This window comes from Chlamydotis macqueenii, chromosome 4 (genome assembly GCF_036417535.1).
Source record: "Chlamydotis macqueenii isolate bChlMac1 chromosome 4, bChlMac1.mat, whole genome shotgun sequence".
In the NCBI taxonomy this organism is placed as follows: Eukaryota; Metazoa; Chordata; class Aves; order Otidiformes; family Otididae; genus Chlamydotis; species Chlamydotis macqueenii.
This window is the reverse complement of record NC_141559.1, coordinates 17,182,440-17,207,140: the sequence shown is the minus strand read 5'-3', so window position 1 is coordinate 17,207,140 and position 24,701 is coordinate 17,182,440. Positions and strand designations below refer to the sequence as shown.

General features: G+C 35.7%; 1 protein-coding gene across 2 annotated transcripts in view; it reads left to right on the top strand.

Moving 5' to 3' along the window:
• Positions 1-23,677, top strand: part of LRBA (LPS responsive beige-like anchor protein) — a 423,660-nt gene extending 399,983 nt beyond the window's left edge. For both annotated transcript variants that reach the window (XM_086746251.1, XM_086746250.1), the window contains exons 54-57: positions 11,374-11,475; positions 12,692-12,906; positions 19,710-19,861; positions 22,162-23,677. In XM_086746251.1, the coding sequence (XP_086602377.1) occupies positions 11,374-11,475; positions 12,692-12,906; positions 19,710-19,861; positions 22,162-22,252 (560 nt within the window). In that variant the 3' untranslated portion in view covers positions 22,253-23,677. The remainder of the gene's footprint in view (positions 1-11,373; positions 11,476-12,691; positions 12,907-19,709; positions 19,862-22,161) is intronic.
• Positions 23,678-24,701: the final 1,024 nt, after the last annotated feature.

The window sequence follows — 24,701 nt, the reverse complement described above, 5'->3', positions numbered from 1 at the left end:
CATATTTGCATCTTCTAAACATGTGCTTCCCCATTTTCTTTAAGAAATTGCCCATGTGAAACAGTGCCAGAGTCCTTACTCAAGTAAATATGTATGATGTCTCCCTGAACACAAGTCCTGTTACTCTGCCATTGCAAGAAAAAAAATTGCTTTGACATTATTTGTTCATGACAAATACAAATCAGCTGTTTCTTATCTCCTTGTTTTCTTCTAGGAAAGAAGGAGTGTGTGTGTATAAATATAAATGTTCCACCAGTATTTTTTCTGTTTGTTGGGATTAAGCAGACTACTCTCTTAATTTCTCAGTTTTCATCTTCCTACTTCTTAAACAACACAAGACTTTTTTTTTTAGTCTTGCAGGACCTCACCCGATATCCATAAAGCAACAGTTACAACTCTGGGATTATGTAGTTTCGTTTTCACAGTATCCTCAAATTAGTATTATCAGGCCAATTGAGTTGCAAACATTTACCTCATTTAGGTATTCTCTAACTGAGACAACAGTTCTCATTGCTGCCTTCACTTATGTTTGCTGCCTGACTGCAGTTGCCCTTTTTATTGAAGGCTTTTACTGAAGTACTTTTACATGTGTGCCATAATCTATTGGTGTTGCTTGCTCTTAGTAACAGACCATCTTCTCATGAAAACTTAACATATTTTTGTGTTCTAGAATGACTTTTACTCCTGATGTCATTTTTAGTTGCATCTCATCTGTCCTTGGCTATTCTGATTTTGTCCCTGCTTGTTCGTACCTTGTCTCTTACACAGGTTCAGAAAAATATCGTTTATTTTGATCTTTCTGCCTGACTTTTCTGTCACGGGAGAACTTTCAGTTGTTCCAGCTGGTATTTTCTTGTCTGTCATATCCTTCTGCTGCATTGGAGCCGTTTTCACTAGTATCTTTACTACATTTCCTTTGGTTTTCTGTAGACTTAGCTTCCCATGAAATCTTACAGAACAATGTTCTATATATATTGAAACCTGTCTTCCCAAAACACTTCCAGATATTATCTTATTGTCTTTGTTCTTTCCCTTATAAAGCATATTGAACACTCTCATATCTTCACCACTTTCATGTAAGTTCCTTCCACCACCATGCTTTTGATCTGTTTTGCTATATTGGTTATAATCATATCTAGAAGGTCATCTCTAGCTGTTGCTTATATATGAAAAATTGTCACCAAATTGCTTGCTACACACATACTTGTTGTATTCTTTTACCAACAAATGGCTTTGTAGTTGGAATATCCCATTTTCTCCAATCCTCCTTCTTAATGATCCCTCACCCATACCTACCAGGTAGAGGCTGATCAGATTGGTGAATGTCAGTCTATGTCTTCAAAGGTTTCTTTTTTTCACTGCAATTATTTTGTTTTGATGTACTTTCTTGGAAGGGAGGTTTACAGTGGTGAATTTAATTGTCTTAATACTGTTTATGCTTATGAAATGGTTTGTGCTTATAAAATGTTAGACATTTCTGTAGTCAAGGTGAAGATAAAGTTCTTTTCTGCTATTCTTGAACTATATTCATACACTATGAAGAGACTGTTCTATTGCTTTCAAAATATCCACAGATTTGTTCATAATTATTTTTATTTTTTTATTTTGAAAAACAAAAATATCTCTAATTTAGAAATTTTATTTGCTTAATGAAATTAAGACTTAACTGATAAAAGTATTCAGTACTAATGAAATGTGGAGTCTGTATATAACTATTACTACTACTAGTACTAATGTGATCTCTTCTGAGTTATTGCGTTGATCTTCCACACATATGTGAATAAAACAAATTATATTACCTCTTTTATGTTAGCTCATAAAACTAGAAAATGTTACTCTGTATGTATTGCGTTTGCATCACAGGTATTATGGAGGTGCTCTCATTGCATAGTTTTTTATTTTTTAGAGAGTACTATATTCAGGTTTTCTGAAGTGTGTTAGAGAAATGAAATGCTTTTAGTAGCGTAGCTGTGTAGCAGGGCACATGTGTGAATGTGAGCACATGATTTTGTACTTAATAACAATTACTGGATTTAACAGAGATTTAATTGAGAGGATTCACTGAACATTTTTACTGTTGCTAACATGTAAAGTATCTTTGTCAGATACAATTTTTTTAAATATGTAATTTTTTCAATTTATAAAATACGAAATCTCCCAAAGGATTCAAAATGTAATCAGTAGTTTCCTGTCTTGCCGAAGAACAGTCTAGCTACCAGCCAAACTGTTTTTAAAATAAACTGTATTTTGTTTTGTTTTGGTTTTTTTATTGGCTACAATTTCTAAATAAGTATTTGTATACCTGAAAGATTTTTTTTCAGTTAACTTTATTATTAAATTAAAGTTATGGTCTTGCGACTAGAGAAATTGTTTGTTTTAATTGTATTAATAAACATGGCAAAAGATAAAATATCTGTGTTTCAACAGCTACACACGTTTTTCAGTTTGAAAATTTAAACTTTTTATAAGTGGGTGCTCAATAATTAAGTGGATTATGCAAATGATTTAAACTTTGAAAATATGACCTAATGAGCATCTTTGTGTTGGTTGATTAAAGAGTAATATCATAGGTAACAATTTCTTTGTACTCAGACACACAAATCCTGTAAACCTGAATTCTATGAAGATTTGCACACATACTTGCCTCTGTACACTGGGAATAGTCACACTGGTTTCAAGAAGGTCATATGTCTGCTGTTAAGTTAGTAGCAAAAAACCCTCTTCACCTTCTTGCCCTGTCCTTACTCTCATCTTGAATTAACTTACATCTTAGTTCCCAAGTTTCTGCGTGATCTGGAATTTTATTTTGAGTTGCAAAACCAATGATATTAGAGAAGATAAGGTTCCACATTTCTAAAAAATGTTTGTAGCATAAATATTTATTTAGAATTTTAATGTTTATTTCCTTAAAAAAAAAAAGAAAAAAAAAGAAAAAATTGGAAGCAGTTTGTGTAACAGCTACTTAAAAAAATTAATTTGAATGTAGCTGTAAAAATCTAATCTGTCAATGTTCCCTTTTGCATGTATCACGCTAAGTAGCAGGGGTATAAAAATGTCCATAAATCAGTTATCATGTTTGTTAGTAATGGAAATTGTGCTATTATTGTTAGTTTTTGTCAAATGGTGATCAACTGTAATAGGTAAAACCTTGCAGAGCCTCCAAATACTAAGATATGTTTGGAATTGCTGCAGCTGTGAAGGCGGTAGATGCCATTCGCTGTAGGCAGTCTGTTAAGAGAAGAGTGCTGCTCTAGGATGGTTTGGCACTGGGAGTTCAAAACCAGCCTGCATGTGCTCCTTTCAGTGTTCAATAGCACATTTATTTTTTTGCTCCTACAGACATTATGTTATTGTGTGAGTCCTCCTTAAAAAAAAAAAAGACACTAAATAATTCAGTATTATTTTAACAGTGTTTAACTGCAGACATAACAAATATTCTTTGTTTCCCGAAAATGGCTGGGCAGAGCAGCACAGGATTGTACGAAAGCAAGGATCATTCAGCACCATCTGCTGGCATTGAGCTGAAAGCTGATCTTGGGGCTGACTCTCCAAAGCACTGCCTAGTAACATATTTTAAAAATATGTATTTTCACATATTTGATGAAAAAAATATTTCATTCATAGTATAATTTTTATCCTCTTTATTAAAATTCTAATGAGAAAATATAATGTGAATTTAAGGTTAACGTACGAACTGAAACAGAAATAGGTAGAGCAGTGTTTTGTTAAGCGTGACTATAAAAAGAAATTGAATACTTTTTTCTTTTTTACTAGATCTTTAGCAAGTGCAATATTACATTTTTCTACTCCTGTTGTAAGTCAAAATCAGTAAAATTTATGTCATAGAGAAGACCCAAAATGTTTAAAAAAGTATCTGTAACGTGTTTCAAAAAGGGTAGCATCCAATAAATATTATTCTACCTAACATTTATTGCATTATTTGATGTTAGTCTTGAAAGCCTCGTGAAAGCTGAATGGACAGAGGCTCCGATGCTGTAATTGGTCATACAATTCCCTGTGTCTTCAGAGGGCACCATTGTAGCCAGAGCAACAAGTATTAGGACTGTCTGTTTGAGTCTAGAACCGAGCCTTAAATTATACAGCTACAAAAGGCCACTCTCGTTTCTCTTTTAAACTGTAACACATTGATTCCTCAAAGAGGTTGAGGCCTTATTCCTATATTATAAACCAAGGTTGTAGCCTCCAAATATTTAAACTGAAAAAAAGACACGATGGGCAGGTGTATGAATTCTGGTATATCTGGAAATCTGCAATGATGCTGCATAATCTATATAATTTTGTTTTTATATAATGCCAAGAAAGTCGTGTCGTAGATAGATATGAGGACAAGGTCTTCAGTGAAAAGAGATTGCAGTAGCATTCACTGATGGTTTGTAAAGTATTTTAAATAGTCATAGTGATTTGGTACCGATGAGCATGTAAGTTTGTGTGCTATAAATATTGTTTTTTGCTAAAGCTATGTCCTACAGCGTTCAGTGCAGCTTCTCTATCATCCTTGTTTTCAGCTGGCTGAGAGAGATTGCATTTCATGATTTGTCAATGTGAGTAAGTAATTGCAAGTAACATTGTAGACCAAGTTTTGAGGCACAATCCCGTCGCAAGTGAAGGCAGTTTGTATTTTGAAACTGGAAACAGGAAAGACTTTGGATGCTGCTTTTTTGGCAGTATCCAGCTTCAGGTGTCACTAAAATTATATGCAGATTCTCCAGAAGGATAAGGGTATTTAGTGCTTCATGATGTAATGCAGACCTTTGAGTTCCAGGAAAAACAATGCTATATTTACAACTTGTAACTAATAGTTGATGTGGTAAAAGGAATTATATTCATATGGTAAACGAATACAACCTTAATGTGCACCATATGCATAGTGGTGGGATGATGTACTAATATATCACATTTATTTACCTTGTTTGGTTGCTGGGAAAAATAACCATTCAGTTCAAAGTCTATAGCATGTAAGACAGAACAGAGTAAAGCAGAAGGTATAATAATTTATAGTCTAGAATAAAATTACCAACTTAAATCTTGTAAAAATTATTTGGTCAATACAATAATCCTGACTTGGATAGGAAATTATTTTCTAAGTGTTTGTAGATCTAAATTCTATTAACACTAGCATCACTGAGATAAGCACTAGGCTGCTGAGTGCAAGAATGCTATATGTAGTTAGAATTATGGCCTGCTTCATTGAAAAAATACCTATTCTAAAACAGTTACTTTTTAAAAGACAGTTAATTTAGGTGTTCCCTTAACTTGGTATTCCCAGTTACACTAATATGTAAATGTGGTAAGCATCTATCTCGTGCACTACACTACTGGTGCATTGGTTTTAAATTAACTTCACAAAAGCAATCAAATAGCTAAAGCACAGGCTTTTTTTACATGATGTTATGGAACAGTATTATTTTGTAGTGATACATTTTTCTTATTTTAAACTAAAATAAATTATTTTAATATAGTATTTTAATAACAAGAAAAAGAAACCTGCCAAATTGAGCTGAATTCTTGTATGAAACCTCTTATCTCAGATTGTTTTCTGCCGAAGGTATGAAATACTATATAAGTTTCAACTAGTGGTCACTTTCAGCATGTTTAAGATGTCTTTCATCTTACAACAATTCCACAGTAGGTGCTATTTTTGACTGAAATAATTGCTTGATGGTTTTTTTCCTTTTCTGTTGAGTTTTGTTTTTTTTTTTTTTTCTTGGTCTCACTAGGTAATGGAATACTTATAACTATAAACCACAAGAGAGAAATAAGAAGAAAATAGATTTTTTTTTTTTTTAGCATAAACAAAAAATCCCCTTCATAGACCTGTTTTAGGACATTCTCAAACAAAAATGACAGTGTTTTAAAACTTCAAAGCTGATATTTAAGTAGCAGTTTATGAAGTCAGGATGGTGTAATACTAAAATATTAGTGTATACTGACCCTGAATATTCACCTGCAGATACTTTCCAGGGGCTTCAAAAAGTCTGTATTCAGTGGGAGGAGTCCTGCTGAATGACTTCCAGGATTTCCAGCAGATGAATCCCCAGTAAGGGCGAACTTGTTCCAGAAAGCTTCACATTGCACATGGTGTGGGAATTAAGAGGCTGGAGGGTTATTGGCTTTTGAAATCTGGATTATGATATCCAATTCGTGAAGGCCTGTTAAATCTTTTTCTTTACTGTGTTTATTTTGGAAACATAGTGAAGCTGTTCTCTTGACATGATGTGTATGAAAAATCTCATATTAGTACTGAATAAATGTTAGTCACTTATTGCACAGTGTGACAAGGAGTACAGTAAGCCTTTCCTGTGTTGTATTTGCTGAAATGAATTTTGCAAGATAAATGCAATATTTTTTTCTTTACTGGACAAACATAACAGCACTATAGCATCTTCTTTCTTTTATGCTTTTAGATTTTGCTTCATGATAGAATGATATCTTGTTCAAAGATATTGTTCCTTTTTCAGAAAATGTAAGACTGAAGTATTTTTTGCAAAAACAGAACTTGCATCTAGGCATAAGGTTTTACTTTTTGTTGTAAAAAAAATCTGAACAGATAGGAAGTAGTTTAAAGGAATCAGAGGAAATGCTAGTGGAGTGTCATATGAAGAACTGAACAACAATGAAGTTCCTACTTAACATGAAAAGATTTCATTGTTACATAAAAATGCATATTTACAAAGGGAAGATTATTCAAACAGAAGTTTTAGGTATCGCTTTAGTAAGATCTCACATCCATCAAAGAGCCAGCCTTTCTGTGCCAGTGAAATGGATTTTTAACCAGTTGGTTAAAAATGTTATTTAAATGTTCGCTCTGTGAGATCTATAAATAATGTTAATATACAGAATTTATATAATATTTGACAGCCATCACTTTGATGTAATTAAACCCTGAAACTTGATATATAATCAACATAGAAGCCTAGCAGCAAATCAGTTTTCTTGATTTACTTACATTTTGCTGAAAGCACTTTTGTCCAAATGTTGTGTATTCTGTAAGTACGTGTGTATTTCTCAAATTGATTTCAAACCTTTTATTGTTTTCCCCATTTTTAACATATGAAGCAACTTCAAAATTGTAAAATCTGTAAAATTATTTTTAGAACACTTTTCTTAAATAAATAATTTGGGTTGATTGATGTATCCTTCTGAGAAAGTACTCAGTCATTTGTTTTTGCAAGAAGTAGGTAAAAAGATAGATTAACTCATGCTTCATTTAATTCTGATTTTATATTGACATAAAATCACATAACTAATTTGCCATTTAAAAGTGCCCTATAGCCTCTGCAATGATAGAATGATAATTTAGAAATGACTGTTTGGCTGTCTGTGACTTACCATCATTAACTGTCTTTTCAGCATAAAACATAAAAAGGAGCATACTCAAATATTTTATATTTTAATATGTTGCATAATATTATCTCAGTCAGAAATAGTAGGAAGAGTATCTCATATTTCATTGTGAGATAATTTTTTCAGTTGATCTCTAGTTTGATTTCTTTTTAGGGAGATATTTTTCTTTAAATGAGTGAAGTGTTTGGCTCCACTCTTACAGCTTAGTGCTGAAAATATAGAAAGTGGTCATTCCAGGAATTTACTGATGGATTTAAAATGTCATGATCCTGTTTTGTTTTGTAACATCACCAAAGCTGAAAAAATAGCAGAGAAAGACCCAGCAATGCAAACCAATTTCTTGTTATCCAGTTAGGCATATCTTCTTCTGGATGTCATTAAACTAGAAGAAAGTTTTGACTTTGCTATAATCCCGCTGTTCCTTTTTAAACGTATTTTCCAAACGCCTAACATTTTTTCACTGAAGTATCGCCATCAGCTGACATGATATGATGTGATCTTCTTTTATCTTCTGAAACTTGAATTTTATGATTTAAAATGTACTTTAGTCACTTAAGGAAGAGTGATATTTTATGCTATTTTCTGTGGGAAAATAGCTTTGCAGAAATTATTTATTGGAATGTAGGAGAGTTCTTTTGAAATAATTTGGATGGTTACTGTAAAGTGTTCTGACCATTACTGGAAAATAACTTTACATATACCTCCTGTGACTTAAAGAAATCATTGATGACATATGTTGCAATGTGAATGTGGCATTAAGATTCTTACAGCATTCAACTTCAAGTAGCAATCTAGCAATGGTATAGACTAAGGATATTACTATATACTGTGCTGAGAAAAGCACATCTGTAAAACTGTTGTGTCTTGGCTATTACTGCTAGGATTTGAACTATCTTTAATCTCATTTGACTTGTTCATCTTCCTTAAGGATCTCCATAAAGATGCAGTGAGTATTCTTTTCAGTCCTTAGTTAGGGTTTGCATCAGTGGTCGTAAACCTGCTTAGCGGACAAAGACTCTTTTCCCTTTGAAGTCACTTCCCCAGCTTTTCAAAAGGTCTGCAAGCCTGTTCCCCTAAAACAGTTTAGAAAAGTTTGAAGTGGTGCCCCTTAAACCAGCAACAAAATAAAATTTTCTCTTTGCATTATTGAAAACCATGACAATCTTCTGAAGCAATAACAGTTTAAAAGCTTTTAAAGAAATCTGTTCTGCTCTACGACCAGCTTTTAAGTTGACCCCATTATTTGGAGAATCAGAGGCTTGGAAACCCCTAAATACTTTACATTTTATCAAAGGAGTCAGCCTGACTTTTCACAGGGCTCCTCTTTTACAGTATTTGTTCAAGTCCTAATTTCTTTAAAGATACTATTCAGATTTCTTCTGTTTCTTTTTTTTTTTTGCCCTAAAGTGTTTCGTTAGAACAAACATGATTTAGTAAACAGTTGATCTGATTTATGAAACACTGATCCTGCCACCTGTAGATTTATACTCTATTATGTTTGACGTCAAATCCAAATTCTAAAAAGACTGCGAGTGTTACTTACGTAATTTTACTTTTCTGTGGGCTGTGATAAATATATATGCTCAGTTTCTACTTTTTGTTTTAAAAATCTTATCTCCTACATTTTATGTATATAGTTACTGACAACCTAATGTAGGTAAAGGCTACGGTAACGTGGCTATAAGCATGAAGTTTACTATAAGGATTTTGTTTATCTGCACCTCCTAATAATGCATTCAGACATTGCTTCTTGTAAGTCCTTCTAACTCCAACATCTTATATTCATTACCTCCACTACAATGTTGTACATTTAAAACTTCTCTGATTTCAAAAGTTTCATTCACATGTGTAGTATATAATTAGATTAATTCCTTGCTGATCTATGCAAGTATATGTTAAATGCAATTTCTGAAAGCAAAAGAAAGCAAAATAAAGCAATAAAACCAGAATTCTTGGATTTTGCTAATGTAGGCAGCTCATTTAAAAGAAAACAAACTAACAAGAGCTTTAAATGCACAAAGCTGCCTTCTGTTGTATGGTTTGGGGACAATAGGGAGAAAGAATTGGGTCCACAAAATTAAATTGTTACTGGATAATAAGACTGTTATGGTTGCTGTTACATTTTCCCCAAAAACTGCCAATTTCTGGCTTGTCTACGCAATGTTCATTTAGGAATCTTCTAAGGTGCCTGCCCCATGTTTAGATGAGGAAAGTTCAATAGAGCAAACTTTCTCTGAAAGGTTTGTGAGCGTTCGTAGGATCAGCCGCCTGAGAAGTACCTGGAGGTCATTGAGTCTACCCTTATGCTTCTAATTTGTTGGGAGTTTTTCCTTTGCTTCTGAACGGTCTGCCATGCTTCCTGGCTTTGAGTCTATTTTGCCAAACATTATACAAAACAAAAAAAAAATAGCTATTAATGATTATTTATTAATAGATTAGGCACGCTTCAGCAAGTTGCTCTGAAGCATTTTCAGATTTAAAATGCTGATACCATACATGCATATGTGCGTGTGTACATATGACACATCTATATTTAGTGTATATGTATTTATCTAAGAAGAAACAGATTTATTTACTTGTCAAGATTTTATATTGTGGATATAAATTATAGATTACAACAGTAACTGCAGAATAAATCAGATTTTGAAAGGTCAGAATTCTTGATTTGATACTTTGTCATAGATTATGACCTTTTCTAAAAAGCCATTTGAACGTGGCAGCTACATGGACACTCTGGGAAGTGCTGCAAACGGTTTGAGTGAAAATGTAAAACACGGGCAGTAAGCTCAGCTTTTATTTATGCGAGCCCAGATCTATACTTCTAATGACATTAGGCTGGTTTTCTGTTTTGAAAAGTTACAACTCTAAATGTAATTTGAATTATACTAGCTTAGTAACCAAAGGAGTCAGTTGGCTGTATTATTGCTCTGTCTCTTTGCAAAACCACCTCCTCTTTTGGAAGTAAAAAAAGTTTTATTTTACCACTGCTTTGCTGCCTTGTTGGCTTCTCACATATCATCATTTATTGTGAAGTGAAATTATTCCCTGCTGCTTAAAAACTCATTTAATCCTTTTTGAAACTACATGATAACACTGCCCAAGATACATTCCTTAGAGTTTAAATGCTTTGTAAAATGCTGTGAATGAACTAATTGTATGGTTTTACGAAAATAATGTTGTAATTTCCACAAAATGCTGTCACTTTTGAAGAGTGATATAACAGTGAAGTTATAAAAGTAGTTAAAGACCTTTATAGCATTTGCTTACCCTTTGTGTATCTTGACCTGGAGAAAAATTTTTTTTATTCCTTTAAATGGCACGTGCAAATTGTACAATTTATTTGTCTTTGTGGTATCCATATATGTTTGATTCAGAGGAGAATCTCAGAAAAATACAGTTTCATTTGTTCTTGTTGCAGGGAGATGTCTAATAGCAGCAGCGGTAATTAATGTTGGGTTTGGGTGTTTTGATTTTGCTGATTATGGTCCAAGCTCCGTATCTTACAAGGAACTAGACGTCAGGCTGAGGTTTCAACACTGTTACTAAGTTAAAATAAAATCAGTCAATGGATGTTTTACTTCATCTTTGGGCACTGTAGGTATCTCCTCTCAGTACTTGTGTTTACTTATGCCTGTTATAGGAAAAGGTAGTAGTAGACTTAGATCTCTTGCTCCACAAAGGAGAAAAAAAAAAAAAAAAAAAAAAAAGGGAGACAGAGGGAGGGGAAAACGTGAATCTGTGTGCTCCAACTTCTGTTTGGTTTTCTGACGCACTGACTTTTATATTAATGTGTGTTAGTAAATACGCAGGCTGTATTCCAGTAGTATACTGCTGCTGTACTATATAGAGATGAGTACAGAACAACCATATGCAACAGTAGCGTAGAAGTGATTTGTAAGGAACATGAACTCAAAGAGCAAGGAAACCGAAGATGCTTCAGTGATTGAAAGCAGTGATTTTAGAAATAGATTGTAACCAAGGATTGCTTTTATTGTTTTTTCATTGAAGGTGATTTTGCAACTCCTCGAGCTATTTTGACAGGACATGACTATGAGATCACCTGTGCTACCATTTGTGCTGAACTTGGCCTGGTAATAAGTGGTTCCAAAGGTAAGGTAGCTGTTGTCATTTCTTTCTGGTCATGAAGCTATAATCCTGATGCAAAAACTAATATAGTCTTGGGTGGCAGAATTTATTAACTTTATGGTGGTTTTATTTCTAGCCTTTTTTTAGTTGCTATGGAATTTGAAAATTCTTTTTAAACCCCTTAAAACTGAGGACTATTTTGACATGTATGAGAAGAGGCAACCGCATCAGTTTCTCTATTATAGCCTACTGATTACTATTTGTTTTTGTTTGTTTATCCAGAGTGTAATTGCATATAGCATATATGTAAATTGCATATAGCTGGATACAGCTCTTGATTGCTAGGATGGTGAAGAATGTTTGTTACAGATAACTTCTCTGAAAGAGAAGCAAAAATTAGTCTCAGGAGAAAGAGAATGTGCTTTTGTGTTTGTTTAATTAAGGGTATATATAATCTACCAACGAAAATTTATCATAATTCTGTTTAGGCTCTTTGAGCTTAGCTACAAGCCTATACTATGCCCCATTTGTGTTCTCAAAGACCTACTTTTGTCAGGCAAATTATAGAGAATGGTGTTGATTCCATTGATATTCTCATTTTCCTATTTGCCAGTCCACAATTGTTTTTAAACTGGAAATTTCTTAGAATTAGGATCTTTCTGCTTTAGCCTTTCCAACTTTTTCAAAGTTGAGTGTACTCACCATATGCATCTGTGTGCATTTCTGTTTTATGCAAGTGAACACTTGTGGCTTACAAGCAAATCAAGTATTTGTCCAAATATATTAAAAAGCAAATATTTAGTGGCTCATGTGTGGGTTAAATTATTAGTATGAGAATATACCCTTTTAGAGTACCTTTGTATGTAAATTCATTACATTTACTTCTGTGTGTCTCTGTATTTTGGAAAACTCATTTTAAGATTCAGTACATTTATTTTTGTGCTCTCAAAATTAACTACTACCAGTTTTAAAGGAATATCCACAAAATAAAATCTGTTAGGTCTCTAACTAGTTTTGACAGGTGCTCTAAAATACCTTAATACAAAGCTTTTAAGGGATAAGCTGTTCATTTTACTCTCTGGCACCCTTAAAATCATAGACTATCCACTTAAACATGGTAAAAATCATTATAATGTATTATAATAGTGATTACCTAAGTAAAAGTCATTATTTATTATTTGATATGTGATGCTTTTAAATGAGCATGTAAATCAGTAGAGATTTTATTATATCTCATTAGAAGGACCATGTCTCATACATTCTATGAATGGAGATCTACTGAGGACATTAGAAGGTCCTGAAACATTAGAAGGTCCCGAAAACTGCCTGAGACCAAAACTTATTCAAGCTTCAAGAGAAGGCCACTGTGTCATATATTATGAAAACGGCCTCTTCTGTGTATTCAGTGTGAATGGGAGACTTCAAGCCACCATGGAAACAGATGACAAGATAAAGGTGAGTGTACTCAGATGTGTGCTAAGGACTGTCAGTTCCAGTATCAGGAATAGTTATCGATGTTGACATTGTGTGGAGACTCTTTCTATAGGCAGGCCATAGAAATATATGGTACTAGACCATAATAGCGGCATTCTGAAAAAAATTGTAGTTAAGGGAACCATGTGCTGCTAATAGTACTGATTTTAATTTTAAAATAACTGTTCATATAGTAAGGAATACCCTACAGGCATTTCCTTGAACTGCAGAATACAAATTTTACTAATTCCTGACCAGGAGAAGCTGGGCTACTTCTTTACTGTTGAGTCTGGAGGCAGGAGGTTGTTGGACATGCTGTTTTGGATGTTGGCTTTCCCTTTTTTGCCATCTGTGACTACATTCCTTCCTCTTAGCTTTAGATAGCATGTGTTGTGCTGAGCTTCAGGAAGTTTAGAGGCATATGTCTATATTTCAACTCTTTAGCCCGTTGGCATTTGCTGAGCAGGCAGCTAAGTTCCACATCTTTCGCTGCAAGAGACATGGAGCAAGTCCAGAACTATGCAGGAGGCATTTTAAGCTTATGGTTTTATGGAAATTATTTTTGTAATACAAAATGCAGGTCTTTTGTCAGTTCCTATGAAATAGTACCTATGAAGCAGAGCAGAACCTGCCAGCTAGACTGCAGTGAAGCAGAAATGTCAAAAGAATACTTTCCTTGAATTAAAAATATTCCCAGTTTTTCCTTGAATGAGAAGGAAAGGAAAGGGAAAAACTGAACAAGAATTACCCACTCTGCTAGAAAGTTACAGAATGCAACAGAGACATGAAGCGAGATCACATTGCTGGGTCAGCATTCAGGCTACCTGAATTATCTGAAGTTATGGTCTCTCTGTCAGTAGTCATGGTCTGAGAGGCACAGAATCACAGAATGGTTGAGGTTGGAAGGGACCTTTGAAGACTGAGTCCAGCCCCCCTGCTCAAGCAGGGCCACCTAGAGCCAGTTGCCCAGAACTATCTCCAGATGGCTTTTGAATATCTCCAAGGATGGAGATTTTGCAGCCACTCTGGACAACTGCTACCAGTGCTCGGTCATCCTAACAGTAAAAAAGCGTTCCCTGTATAAATACTGTGTAACTGTTTAACATCAGCAAGAGGAGACTTTTGTTGTTATAAGCGTATAGCAGTACTACACCTCAAGGCTGACTTTCCTAATGTAATGGAAGAGCCCAGCAACTCAGCTGCTGGGATTTAAGATGTTCTCTTGAGTTGAAAACTCTCCAAAGTTTTTCCTTTATTTGGACTGGATATTTGAGGAAGAAAATACCTCTTCACCCTCGTCTTCATTTCATAGATTATTTTATATTTGCACCTATTCTTCTCTTGACTCTATTCATATTAATTCTTAAGATGGAAGAGTGTGTCAATACATTTGAAAAAAAATCTTCATTATTTCCATTTTATAACTTACATGGAACAGAGAATGCTCCATTACTACTGAAATCTCCAGTGTAGTTCAGTGTATTCCACTTAAAACCTTCAAACCTTCTAAAACTCTATCCTGTACTATACTCTGTTAGTTCAGCATCCCTATGTTTTTGAAATGTCAGATACATTGGTGGTGGAATTTGCAGAAATAACTCTCTGTGTAGGTGTCTCTTCCGTAGCAACAGTGTTGTCTGTAGGGGTGAGAGGGCTCAATCTTTGGATGCTGTGGCAGCCACAAGTATGGATTTGAGGCTGAGGAAATGAAGCAGGAATGTTTATATTCCTGTCCCAAGCCATTTTCCCAAGTGAATGTAGATTCTTGCTTCAATTTTTAATCTTTCTTCAATTCTCTGAAATTGCACCTTTGGCTGTCCTTGTACAAATGCTTTTGAGATTTTTCAGCCTACCCTTCATCCCAGTTCTTTCCATAAAGCAAGTACATATCACGGTGTTTTCTCTTTTTACAATAATAATGTTGATAATCTGTCACTTTCACTTGTGATTATATTGTCAGCTAGGCCAGCAAATCTGTAAAATATCTAGAAATCCCTTGCTGGCTAAAACAATTTCTGTAGTGTTTCAGTCAGTAGCCACAGCTTTAGGAATGTTGCTACAGGCAATGGAAGTTCCGCTCTCTGTGGGCCAGAATTACATCTGTACAGAGGTTTGGGTTTTATTTTGTTTTGTTTTGTTTTCTTTCTCTCCCAGTGGTCCCAGTTGGGCTTTACGCTTAAACAACCTACAGCATCTCGCCCAGTGCTTCTGCACTCTGTCATGTTAGAAGGCAAGTGGCAACGGCGTGATTAAAGTAGGGGCATTTAAAATGAATAGTACCTACCCATGGGCTGTGCTGACAACACTTTGCATTGGTTTCTGGTCGAGGAGGATAAAAAAGGGAAGGAAAAGGTCATAAGTCTTGAATCTGTAATGTAACATTCTGGTTAGTATTTTCCTATGTGATTATGGACCAGTATTTCAGAATTTTATGGACCAGTATTTCAGAATGTTATTGACAAAACTAGCAGTTTTCAATAGCGATGTTTGGAGCAACGTTCTGATTTTTTTCTTGTATTCTTGTGCTAGAAAACTGCTAGAAAAATTTCAGACGCTCTGGGGAAATTCAAAGTCTAACCAATGCTGTCCACCTGTTTTTGTTTTAAATGCTGTATTGCTCAGCGGAGCTTAGGCGTATCGCAGTACATCTAGCATGTAATGTTTAGATATCTTAATGAATAACTTAACTCTAAATAGTCTGCTTGTTCTGAGAAGTAAAGTTATTTTACCCTAAACAAAGACTGTATGCTGTTTCACCCAGAGGAACCAATTTATTTTTCTTTCCTGAGTCTGTTTTGAAATGTGGAAGTACCCACAAGACTCCTGCTGCTGTAAGCCTGGGCTGTCACAGTGTCAGCTCTGCCTTTTTACAAAGCACTGCCTTTCAAAAATCTGAGATGTTAGAAGGGATTTGTGCAAAGTTTTGAGACTTTCCAAGGAAATACAAGTCAGAAATGCAGCTTTTAGAACATTGCTGAAATTGTGCGCTTTGGGGATTATTTGAGAGTCTGAAGCCCATGTTGTGAGAAAGATTAGTTGCAGAGTTGTTTCAGTTTCATACCTAGCAGACTTGTAGATAAACTACACTGGGGAAAAGCAGAACAATAAAATTGATTCATGTCGTCTTCTATACCAGTTGGAGTACTTGGGAGTAAAAGCATCCTTTCGTTTGTTAAATCTTGAAGGGCCTGTCATGAAACTGAAATGTTGACAGGGTGACCTTTTTCTTCCATTCATTCCTTCACTCATATATATATATATACACACATATATAGGCAAGTGGCTGAGAAATTTATTAATAAACGATAAAAATAAATAAATCAACATCTTGTCTTCATGACAAGGCAATTACTTAGTAAAATTGCATAGGTATTAGTAAGGGTTCAAAGCCTATATTTTGTTTAATCAAAAGATCACAAAAACCACTGCATTTTGCAGGTAGTGGAAGAGTTAAAGATTAATGGCTTTAATTTGCCTTTTAATATAGCATTTCTTCAGTAAAAGCCTCAAGTATAAAATTCAAGTGAACCATGACCGTAAGGTTAATGGATTTTCATCAGCTGAATTTTATAAGTGTAGCAAATAATTATTTGTCATGGTCTTCATTGCAATTTGAAAATACCCTTAGGAGACTGCCATTGCTATAGAGAAGAAAACCACCCCATACTGATTTTTGCTTCTAATGAATAATTTTTTCAATAATTATGTGTGGTATGTTAGATCTCATGATCATCTACTCAGTGCATGCAAGTTCTAGATAATTTTCACAGTCTTATCTCAGTTTGTTTCTACCCCTTTCTTACTGAGTTACTATACTCTCCTAAGAGGCCCTCTAAATGAGTTTTCAAGCTCCTTGGGACTGTGCTTTGGGAGGCACTTAGCATGGTTTTGTAGGCTGGTAGAAACGATCACAGTAGCAATTTATGTTTGGAGCATTTGGGTTTTTTGGGGAGAAGCTTCAGCTCTGAATATTCATCTCTAACCTTGGTTAGTATTTGATTTTTCCTACTTAGATATGGTTTGAAAAAACCTCCACATATTCTGCTTTATTGTGTCTAAATTAAGACGACAACATGTATGTGTTGTCATCTTAATTCAGATCACAGCTGGAATAGGTTTGTCATCTATTCTTTACAGTGTTATAGTATTTTGTTTACAGTATATGTTTCTATTTCAGTTACATTCATTTTAAAGTTATTGTGTGAAATAAAGTTTTAGCAATGTGATTAAATCTGTTTACTTGGGAGTTGTTGCAGTGAGCACTCAAAATTTATAATATAGAAACTCTATCTTAATGTCAGTGTCATGTATCATATGATTCTCAAAAGATATATGGCATCTTAGTAACAGAGTACAGCGATACAAAAAATACAGATGTGCAACATGTCTGACTTCAATTATTCCTGTTCACAAAGCAGTATCTTATGTACACTGTATATTTTGGTTTCTAGGCTTGTCAGCAGTCTGTATAAACACTTTAATGTTGCATGAATGTAACATTCTTGTGTTTTAGATTCTCTCATTTTTGTGGTGCATGCACTATAAATTCTGTGTATTAAAAAACCAACTTCCTCTTCCTGAGGAATTGAAAATCACAGTATGTAACAAGTTTTGCGCATTGAAAAACTGCATAAGCAGAGGTTGCAAGTGCCAAAGTACTTGCAGACTTCGGCAGAGAGAGATAAGTTTGCAAGATCCTGTCTTCAGTTCTTTCTACTGTTTCCTAAATTTAAATCTTGGAACTGAAATTTTGCTGTATACTATCATCTTGAGGCAATTTCCTTGCCTTCCAGTGGCGATGTTTTAGTTCAAGTGGATCAATCTATTTGTAGAACGTATGTGTTCGGAATTTAAAAGCCATTGCTCTGAATATCCTGCATTCTTACATTGTTCTGTTGAAAAGTTTTGTGACTCTCTGCCTTGAGTCAGGGAGCTGAAATTTATCACCAATTAGTCCTGGTGTGAAGGATGTGTATTTTGTTGAAAAGCTGCCCAAGTTTAGATTCACAAATCTCAGGTTAAATGCATTCAGCAGGTAATGGTTAGCATCTGCATTCTGTACTGGACATCTGTAGCCCAGGGATGCAGTTTTCCCTGGCAACCAATCATCCCCAACAGTGAGGTGCACAAAGATGCCATGGCAAGAAATGTGATGAGATGATCCCGAACGAGGAAGGGAAAGGACTGATGGGGAAACAGAGGAGAAAGAAGAACAGAATTGAGGGTAGAACCAAGGACAGAATGAAAAATATTTGCAAGAGCAATGGGAACAGAGGAGTAGAGATAAGAATGTAGAAACTTGTCAGAGACTGGGAGAAGACAAGAAGAGGCAGAAAGAAGTGAAGGAAAAATAGGAATTGGAAGTAAGAGAAATGGAGTGAAGGATTAGGTAGAATCTGCAGTTTAATGCTAGGTAATACTGCTTCATAGTAGCAAAGTTTCTTATTTTCCTTTTGATAACAGCAAATCATCCAGCAAAAAACATCGAAGTTGTTTCTCACCCTTCCATGTGCTCAGATGAAGAGGATGATAGGCTGCTGTGCCAAGTATTGAGTAAAAAAAAAAAAGTTGAGAGCAGAGAAGGGAAAAAACCAGAGTCAAGCTGGGGAGCAAAAGTCAGAAAGAGAACTGGAAAGAGGCATCTGGAAACAGGAGGAGAGCATAGGAAAAGGTTTGGGCTTACAGGAGTTATGAGTAATGGTCCAAACTGTAGTTTTAAGGGTCTTGATCTTGCTGGTAGCTTGTGCTGATGTCATTCCACATGACAGAATTCATTCAACTTTTTGGTTGTTTTTATTTTTTTAAACCCTACAAGCTCTTCAGTTTACCCAGATAAGAGGATGAGGCTATAAAATCCGGGCCTGGTATCCCCTACTACTTAAGTTTCTTTTCTGCATGGCAGCAGGACAGGATCTTCCTTTCAGAAGTAGTTTTGTACTCTTCAGAGGTACTGTAGTAGTAATTGCTAAGACCCATTTTGAAAAGATGTGTAAGATCTTAGTATTGCTGTGAGAAAAGTCAGTAATTGAGTCTTCCAGGGGCTGGTGTTGGGAACTAGTTTTATTCAGTGTTTTCTGAGGTGGGGAATGCAGAGTGATGAAGGCACTGGGTGAGATGAATGCAGAACCTAACAATATGAGACCTGTGGGGTACTCATTGAAGCTAGAAGGATGCAAAATCCGGGTATAAGCCATTGAATTTGTCACAGACAGTTTCAGGATAGATGATGAAAGGAAACACAGTCTCTATTAAGAGGAGTGGATCACTATCTTATTAATCCAGAGCAGGAATCTAAAAATGCTGGTATAAACTAATTCTAGTAATTGGAATAACATTTCAGTTCCCTCTATCATTCAGCCTTCTGCCAGAGAGAAACGGAGGATAGCTTCTGCTAGGCTCATACTAAAGACCCTTAGGGGAATGTCAGGTACTTATTTTAATGTCAGTGCTGTTGGATCTTGTAAATCTAGCTAATGAGAAGAGTACATTTCTTTAGCTGACCTCATATTAGATCTAGATCCATTAGATCTAGATGGAGTAAATGACAGGTGAGGTAAAACTTAACTCATGGCATCTAATGTGTTGAAGAGATTTGTGCATAATAACATTAATTCTATTGCTGAGCAGAAAAACATAACAATAATATTGCTTCCCAAAAGCTTGTATTGATTTTAAGTCTCCCTAGACATTCAACTGTCAATATGAAACTTTTTAATGAAAGTAACAGAGGGTGAGTAAGAGCAACACATATTTATCTGACAAATATCCATGTGATTTCCCCTTAGGCAATTCAGCTGAGCCGAGATGGACAGTATCTGCTCACAGGTGGAGACAATGGAGTTGTCATGGTATGGCAGATGTGGGACCTCAAGCAGCTTTTTGCTTACCCAGGGTGTGATGCTGGAATCCGATCCATGGCCCTGTCGTATGACCAAAGGTTAGAGCAAAGTCTGGTCTTCACAAGAATTTCAGAGAATATATACTTACAATTAAATTGCATTTTTGTTTTTCTTCTGATTTTGATTTTCTGTGTATCATAGGTCCTGGTGATTATACTGAGAATTCTGTGCTTGCATAAGTTTCCTTCTAACATGTCGTATTTAGGGCAGATAATCTTTTTCAGGATTTCAGCTCTTGGGGGAATGAAGAGACATTCAAGAAATCTTACTTTGGCAGACTTTCAAGATAGGTTGAGTTATTGGCCTGTGCCAATGTGCAGGGTGGGTCACATGAAGGTAGAAGGTTACATATGTGCTCCTCATCTTTTTTTCATTCACTTATGATACAAATCACATTCCTAATTCCAGATATTTATGTTAAAAATAGAACAGTTAGAATAGTTGTGCAATAAGATTGCCTCTACACATCCATATTTTGCTAAAGCAAATACTAATTTTCATTTCTAGAAAAGTTATTTTTTCCACATAAAGCATGACTTTCCTTGAAGAGTCTTTCTACTGGAGGCAATCAGTTAATATTTTTGCTGCATTTTTACATTACACTTTCCAATGCAGCTGTACTTAAAAGTCCATCTGAGTTTTTATTATGTTTGTTTATATGATGCATGTTTACCATTTCATTTGTACACTTTTAGCTTGCCATTAGTGTATTTGCTTCATGGAGTTCCTGCGTACTTTTCAAGCAAGTTGCCTCCTAGATCCCTTAGGAATGTCTGCCTTGTGCAGTAAAGCATATTGCACAGACTCTTAATCTTCCACTTACTGAAGTCCATACTGAATGTTTTAACATTTTTACCTGGACTACATTTCTAAAACTTATAGAAAATGAATGTGAAAAATCCAAACCAGCAAAAACTGTGGACTTCAATCAAAGATTCAACAACAACTTCTAAGCATAATTAGAAATTATAGGCATTTTGGACAAAACAGTTTTCCATTAAAAAGCCCCTGCTCTTAAAAATATTTCAAAAGCTGGAGTTACAGCTGTTCAATTTTATACCTCTGAAAAGTATAAAATATTGCATTTAGAGAATCTTTAAACTTTGATTAATGGCAAGTCAACATAATCTTTGCATGCCAACAAACTGAAATTTAATATGGACATCTATAAATTACCCATGTGCTCAAGTTAGGAACCTGTTCACTTTGGGTTTGAAGACACAGAAACTCAGAAGAGATTTACGCAGAGTATTTTACTGAGTAATCACTCAGAAATTACAGATAATTACTCAGAGTAATTTATTTGGTATGCATGAATATATCTGTTTGAGTGACAGTGTGTAAAAAGACATTTTAACCTAATACAAAACCAATCAAGATGGTGGTCCTGAAATGAAATAGTGTGATACTGTCAAAATGCAATGTTTTGATGATTTCATATTTAGTCTTTGTTATGAAGGAAAAAATATAACTTTTTACTCTGAGTATTTTTTTTTTAATTGGCAGGCTTTTTTTTCCTGAAATGCCAGAATTTTGTATGTGCTCATACTTCTGATTTTCAAAAAAACTTTTATATAAGACAGTAGAATAGATGATATAGAAGCTCTTGCAGTTGTGCACTATGTCAGGGTCACGGCTTTTCAAACAGCTCCAAGTGATCTCTAGTAGTAGGCCAAGGGTAAGGAGTTTAGAAAGGAGGAGTGCCGCAGTGGGGAAGCGCAGTGATTGCTTTCAGGAACTTCCAAAACAATCAAAGCCTTCAGATTGCTTCCAAACCCAAACACTAGCATTTTCATCTGGCATCCTCTGCCCACATCCAATTCCTTCGTGTAGATCATGTGCTTAAACGGGGGAGGTGAAACTGAAATGAACACTCCTCCTTGCCTTCCTGCACTTTGCTGCTTCACCAGGGCTTTATCCCACTCCAATATCCCCAAAACCAAGCAAGCCAAGAAATAATCCCAGGAAATCTGAAGTGGCCTTGCAGGACAGTGATGCTGGTAAACAGTTCTGTTGTCGAACTCTCAATATTGGTTTCAGGCTGACCATGCAAACTGTTGCAAGGTGTTTTGTATGTTTTGTGATCCATAAATGTGTCAAAGGTAGTGCAGATGGCAGTTTTATTCAAATCCAGCTTGCTGGAGTCCTTGAAAGGCCAAGACTGGAGCCCCTGAAGCCTGACTTTTCTGATATGTGGAGCACTTTCAGCTCCAGCTGTTTTCGGTAGAAGGTGGTTGTGGCTTCGGGTTCTCATGCCTGTATTGATGTAAGTCTTCGGCGTGTTGACTCATCTATCTGAACGTGCGGTGATTCACTAACGGTCTTGTGCTTTCCTCAGGTGTATAATGACTGGCATGGCATCTGGGAGCATAGTGGTTTTCTACAATGATTTCAATCGTTGGCACCACGAGTATCAAACCAGATACTGACCTTCACAGAGACCAAGATTAGCACTGATGTGGGCAGCTGTTCTCAGAAGGAAACGAAACACAGCGCGCCTCCTTTGGTGTCTTACCACAACATTGGTCCTGATAAATAGCTATATTACGTCTGAATGTAACTTTTGCTGGAAGAAGCAACCTATTTTTTAAAGTTAATTGCTATTTTTGTAGACCTTGCTTGACTTTTTTGGGGAAGGGCAAAGAAGCAGAAAAATGGCTGCTGGGTTCTGTAGTTAAAAATCTATATTTTTAGTCATAACAAGAAGTATATTTTGATCCCTGTATGTAAAAGAAACCTAAAGTAAAGATGGTTAAAACTCCCATTCTAGCTATATTATGAAGAAACAGAAGCTTTATCTATAACCTTGAGGAATATATGATTTAACATAATGGAAATGAGTTACAATGTTTGGGGAATTTTAATCTGTGCTCTCTGTACCACCCTTTGTCTCGTACTTTTCCAAATGATTGTACTACATCAGCACTGACGTTTCTGGGAATCAATGGTAATATTTAAATTATGGTTAATGTAATTTTAAAATCGTTTCCATCAATGTTACTATTCAAGCATGTTTCTAGGCCTAGACAATTAGTTCTTTTTAGTTGTATGTTTTGTCCAGTTAAGAGAGAGAAATCGGGAGTGGAGTCTGTGTTACATCAAGTGTGAATCCTTCTAGTTTCTACCTGGCATCTCCTTCAAAGCACACCAAAATGTGGATTGTTCCTCAGAATCAGAGAGGCTATTTTGAAGACTTTAAGCTCAAATTAGAAACCCACAGAGGCAGGTATTTTTTAACAGATGCAAGTACCAAAGCACACTTCTGCTGCTTGACTGTGAAGGCACTAAAAAGGCAGGTGTTTGCTGCTGCACACACAGCCTCTGTACGGCAGCAGAAGCTCTAGACTTGCAGGTGATTTTCTTTTTTTTCTTTCCCAGAACTGGCCCCTGCAATACTGTAGCACATGCCGTATTCCTTTTCTGCCTAGAGCAACGATATCTTTTATATTTTGCTATCACCAAATCCAGTCAGATCCTGCCCAACCATCCTAAATTACCTCTTTCTTTTAGGAAATGAAAAATAATTTATACTAAGGAACAATAAGTTATTTTGGTGTTGCACCAATCTACTTTTCTACAAGATTGCTGTGCAGAACTCTGTGAAAATATTTGTGAAAAGAACTGTTATTGTTTTGTAAGTCTGTATTGCATAAAAATCTTCTTCGTATGTTGTGATCTATATGAGTTGAAATTTACATTCCATATCTGTATTGATACATACATTTCTCTAGCTGCCTCCTAGAGCAGTTCTTGTTTTTTCTAAGCATTTAACTGCTGTCTCTTTCAGTAAAGATTTGGAATGAGAAAATTCAGTTTGAGTGAAGAAATTGAATAAAATTACATTTGTAATGAGAGCTTTGGTGGAAAACTGGGTTCTTGTGATTGAATGTGCATTCGCAATAGAGGGAATAAGTGCTATGGCTGGTGCATTTAAAGTACTCTGCGTGTTTGTGCAGTGGTGACTAAATTTTCTGTGCTTTCTCCATTTTTATACTGATATGGTTGTGGTGGTATCAGGAGAGTTACATGGTTATGTTTTGTGTAGCTGAAGCACGATCTGATGAAGCGAAGGCTATATTTGTCATGTCCATGGTAAGTGCCCGGTGTACTGAGCAGTAACATTTATTATGCAAAACTCATACTTCTCACTTCTTTAAGTTCAGCAATATTCATAGCCTTGTATCAGAAGATTTTGGGGGGAAACTGGTATGCTCTTGAAGTGCAATTTGCATTTGTCTCAAGCCGGGGGTGGGTTTCCTAGACTAGGTGGAGGGAAAAAACCCCAAACAAACAAAGGTGTATTTTGCCAATTGGAAATCCTGCAAGTCTTCACTTTATGATCTCCTGCTGACTTAGGAAACACTTCATTGTTGGTAGAAGTAATAGTTTCTGATCGTAGAGCCAAAATATTTCAGGGAGAGTCGATTTGGTAGATAGCTTGTTTCAGAAAGTGCTCTGTTGATCGTGAGATGCTTTCCCAAACCGAAAGCACAACTGGATCTGTGCATGCCATCCTGAGTTGCATCCAGCCAGTGCCTGGGGGAGCAGCAGCAGCGGTGCAGCATGGTGGTTTGCACATTACAAGTGCTGCAGCCCTTCTGTGGAAAAGGACATCTTCACCTTCTGCTCCATGAGGAAGCTTGTGAAGACATCTCCCTTTCTGGATGGCTTTGCTGGTGGCTTTGGTGAGTAGGATGTACCCCTCCTTCCGCAGATAAGCAGACGTACCTTGGGCACTGCCCGGGGGGGGCCAGACTTGTACTTGGGATCTCTGCTTTGGCAGAACTAGTCCATGTCATGCTGTTTGTGATGAGGTGGCAAAAAAAAGGTTAAATTTCCAACTCTTCAGGTATTTGTTAGTCTATTCAGCACCTGTGT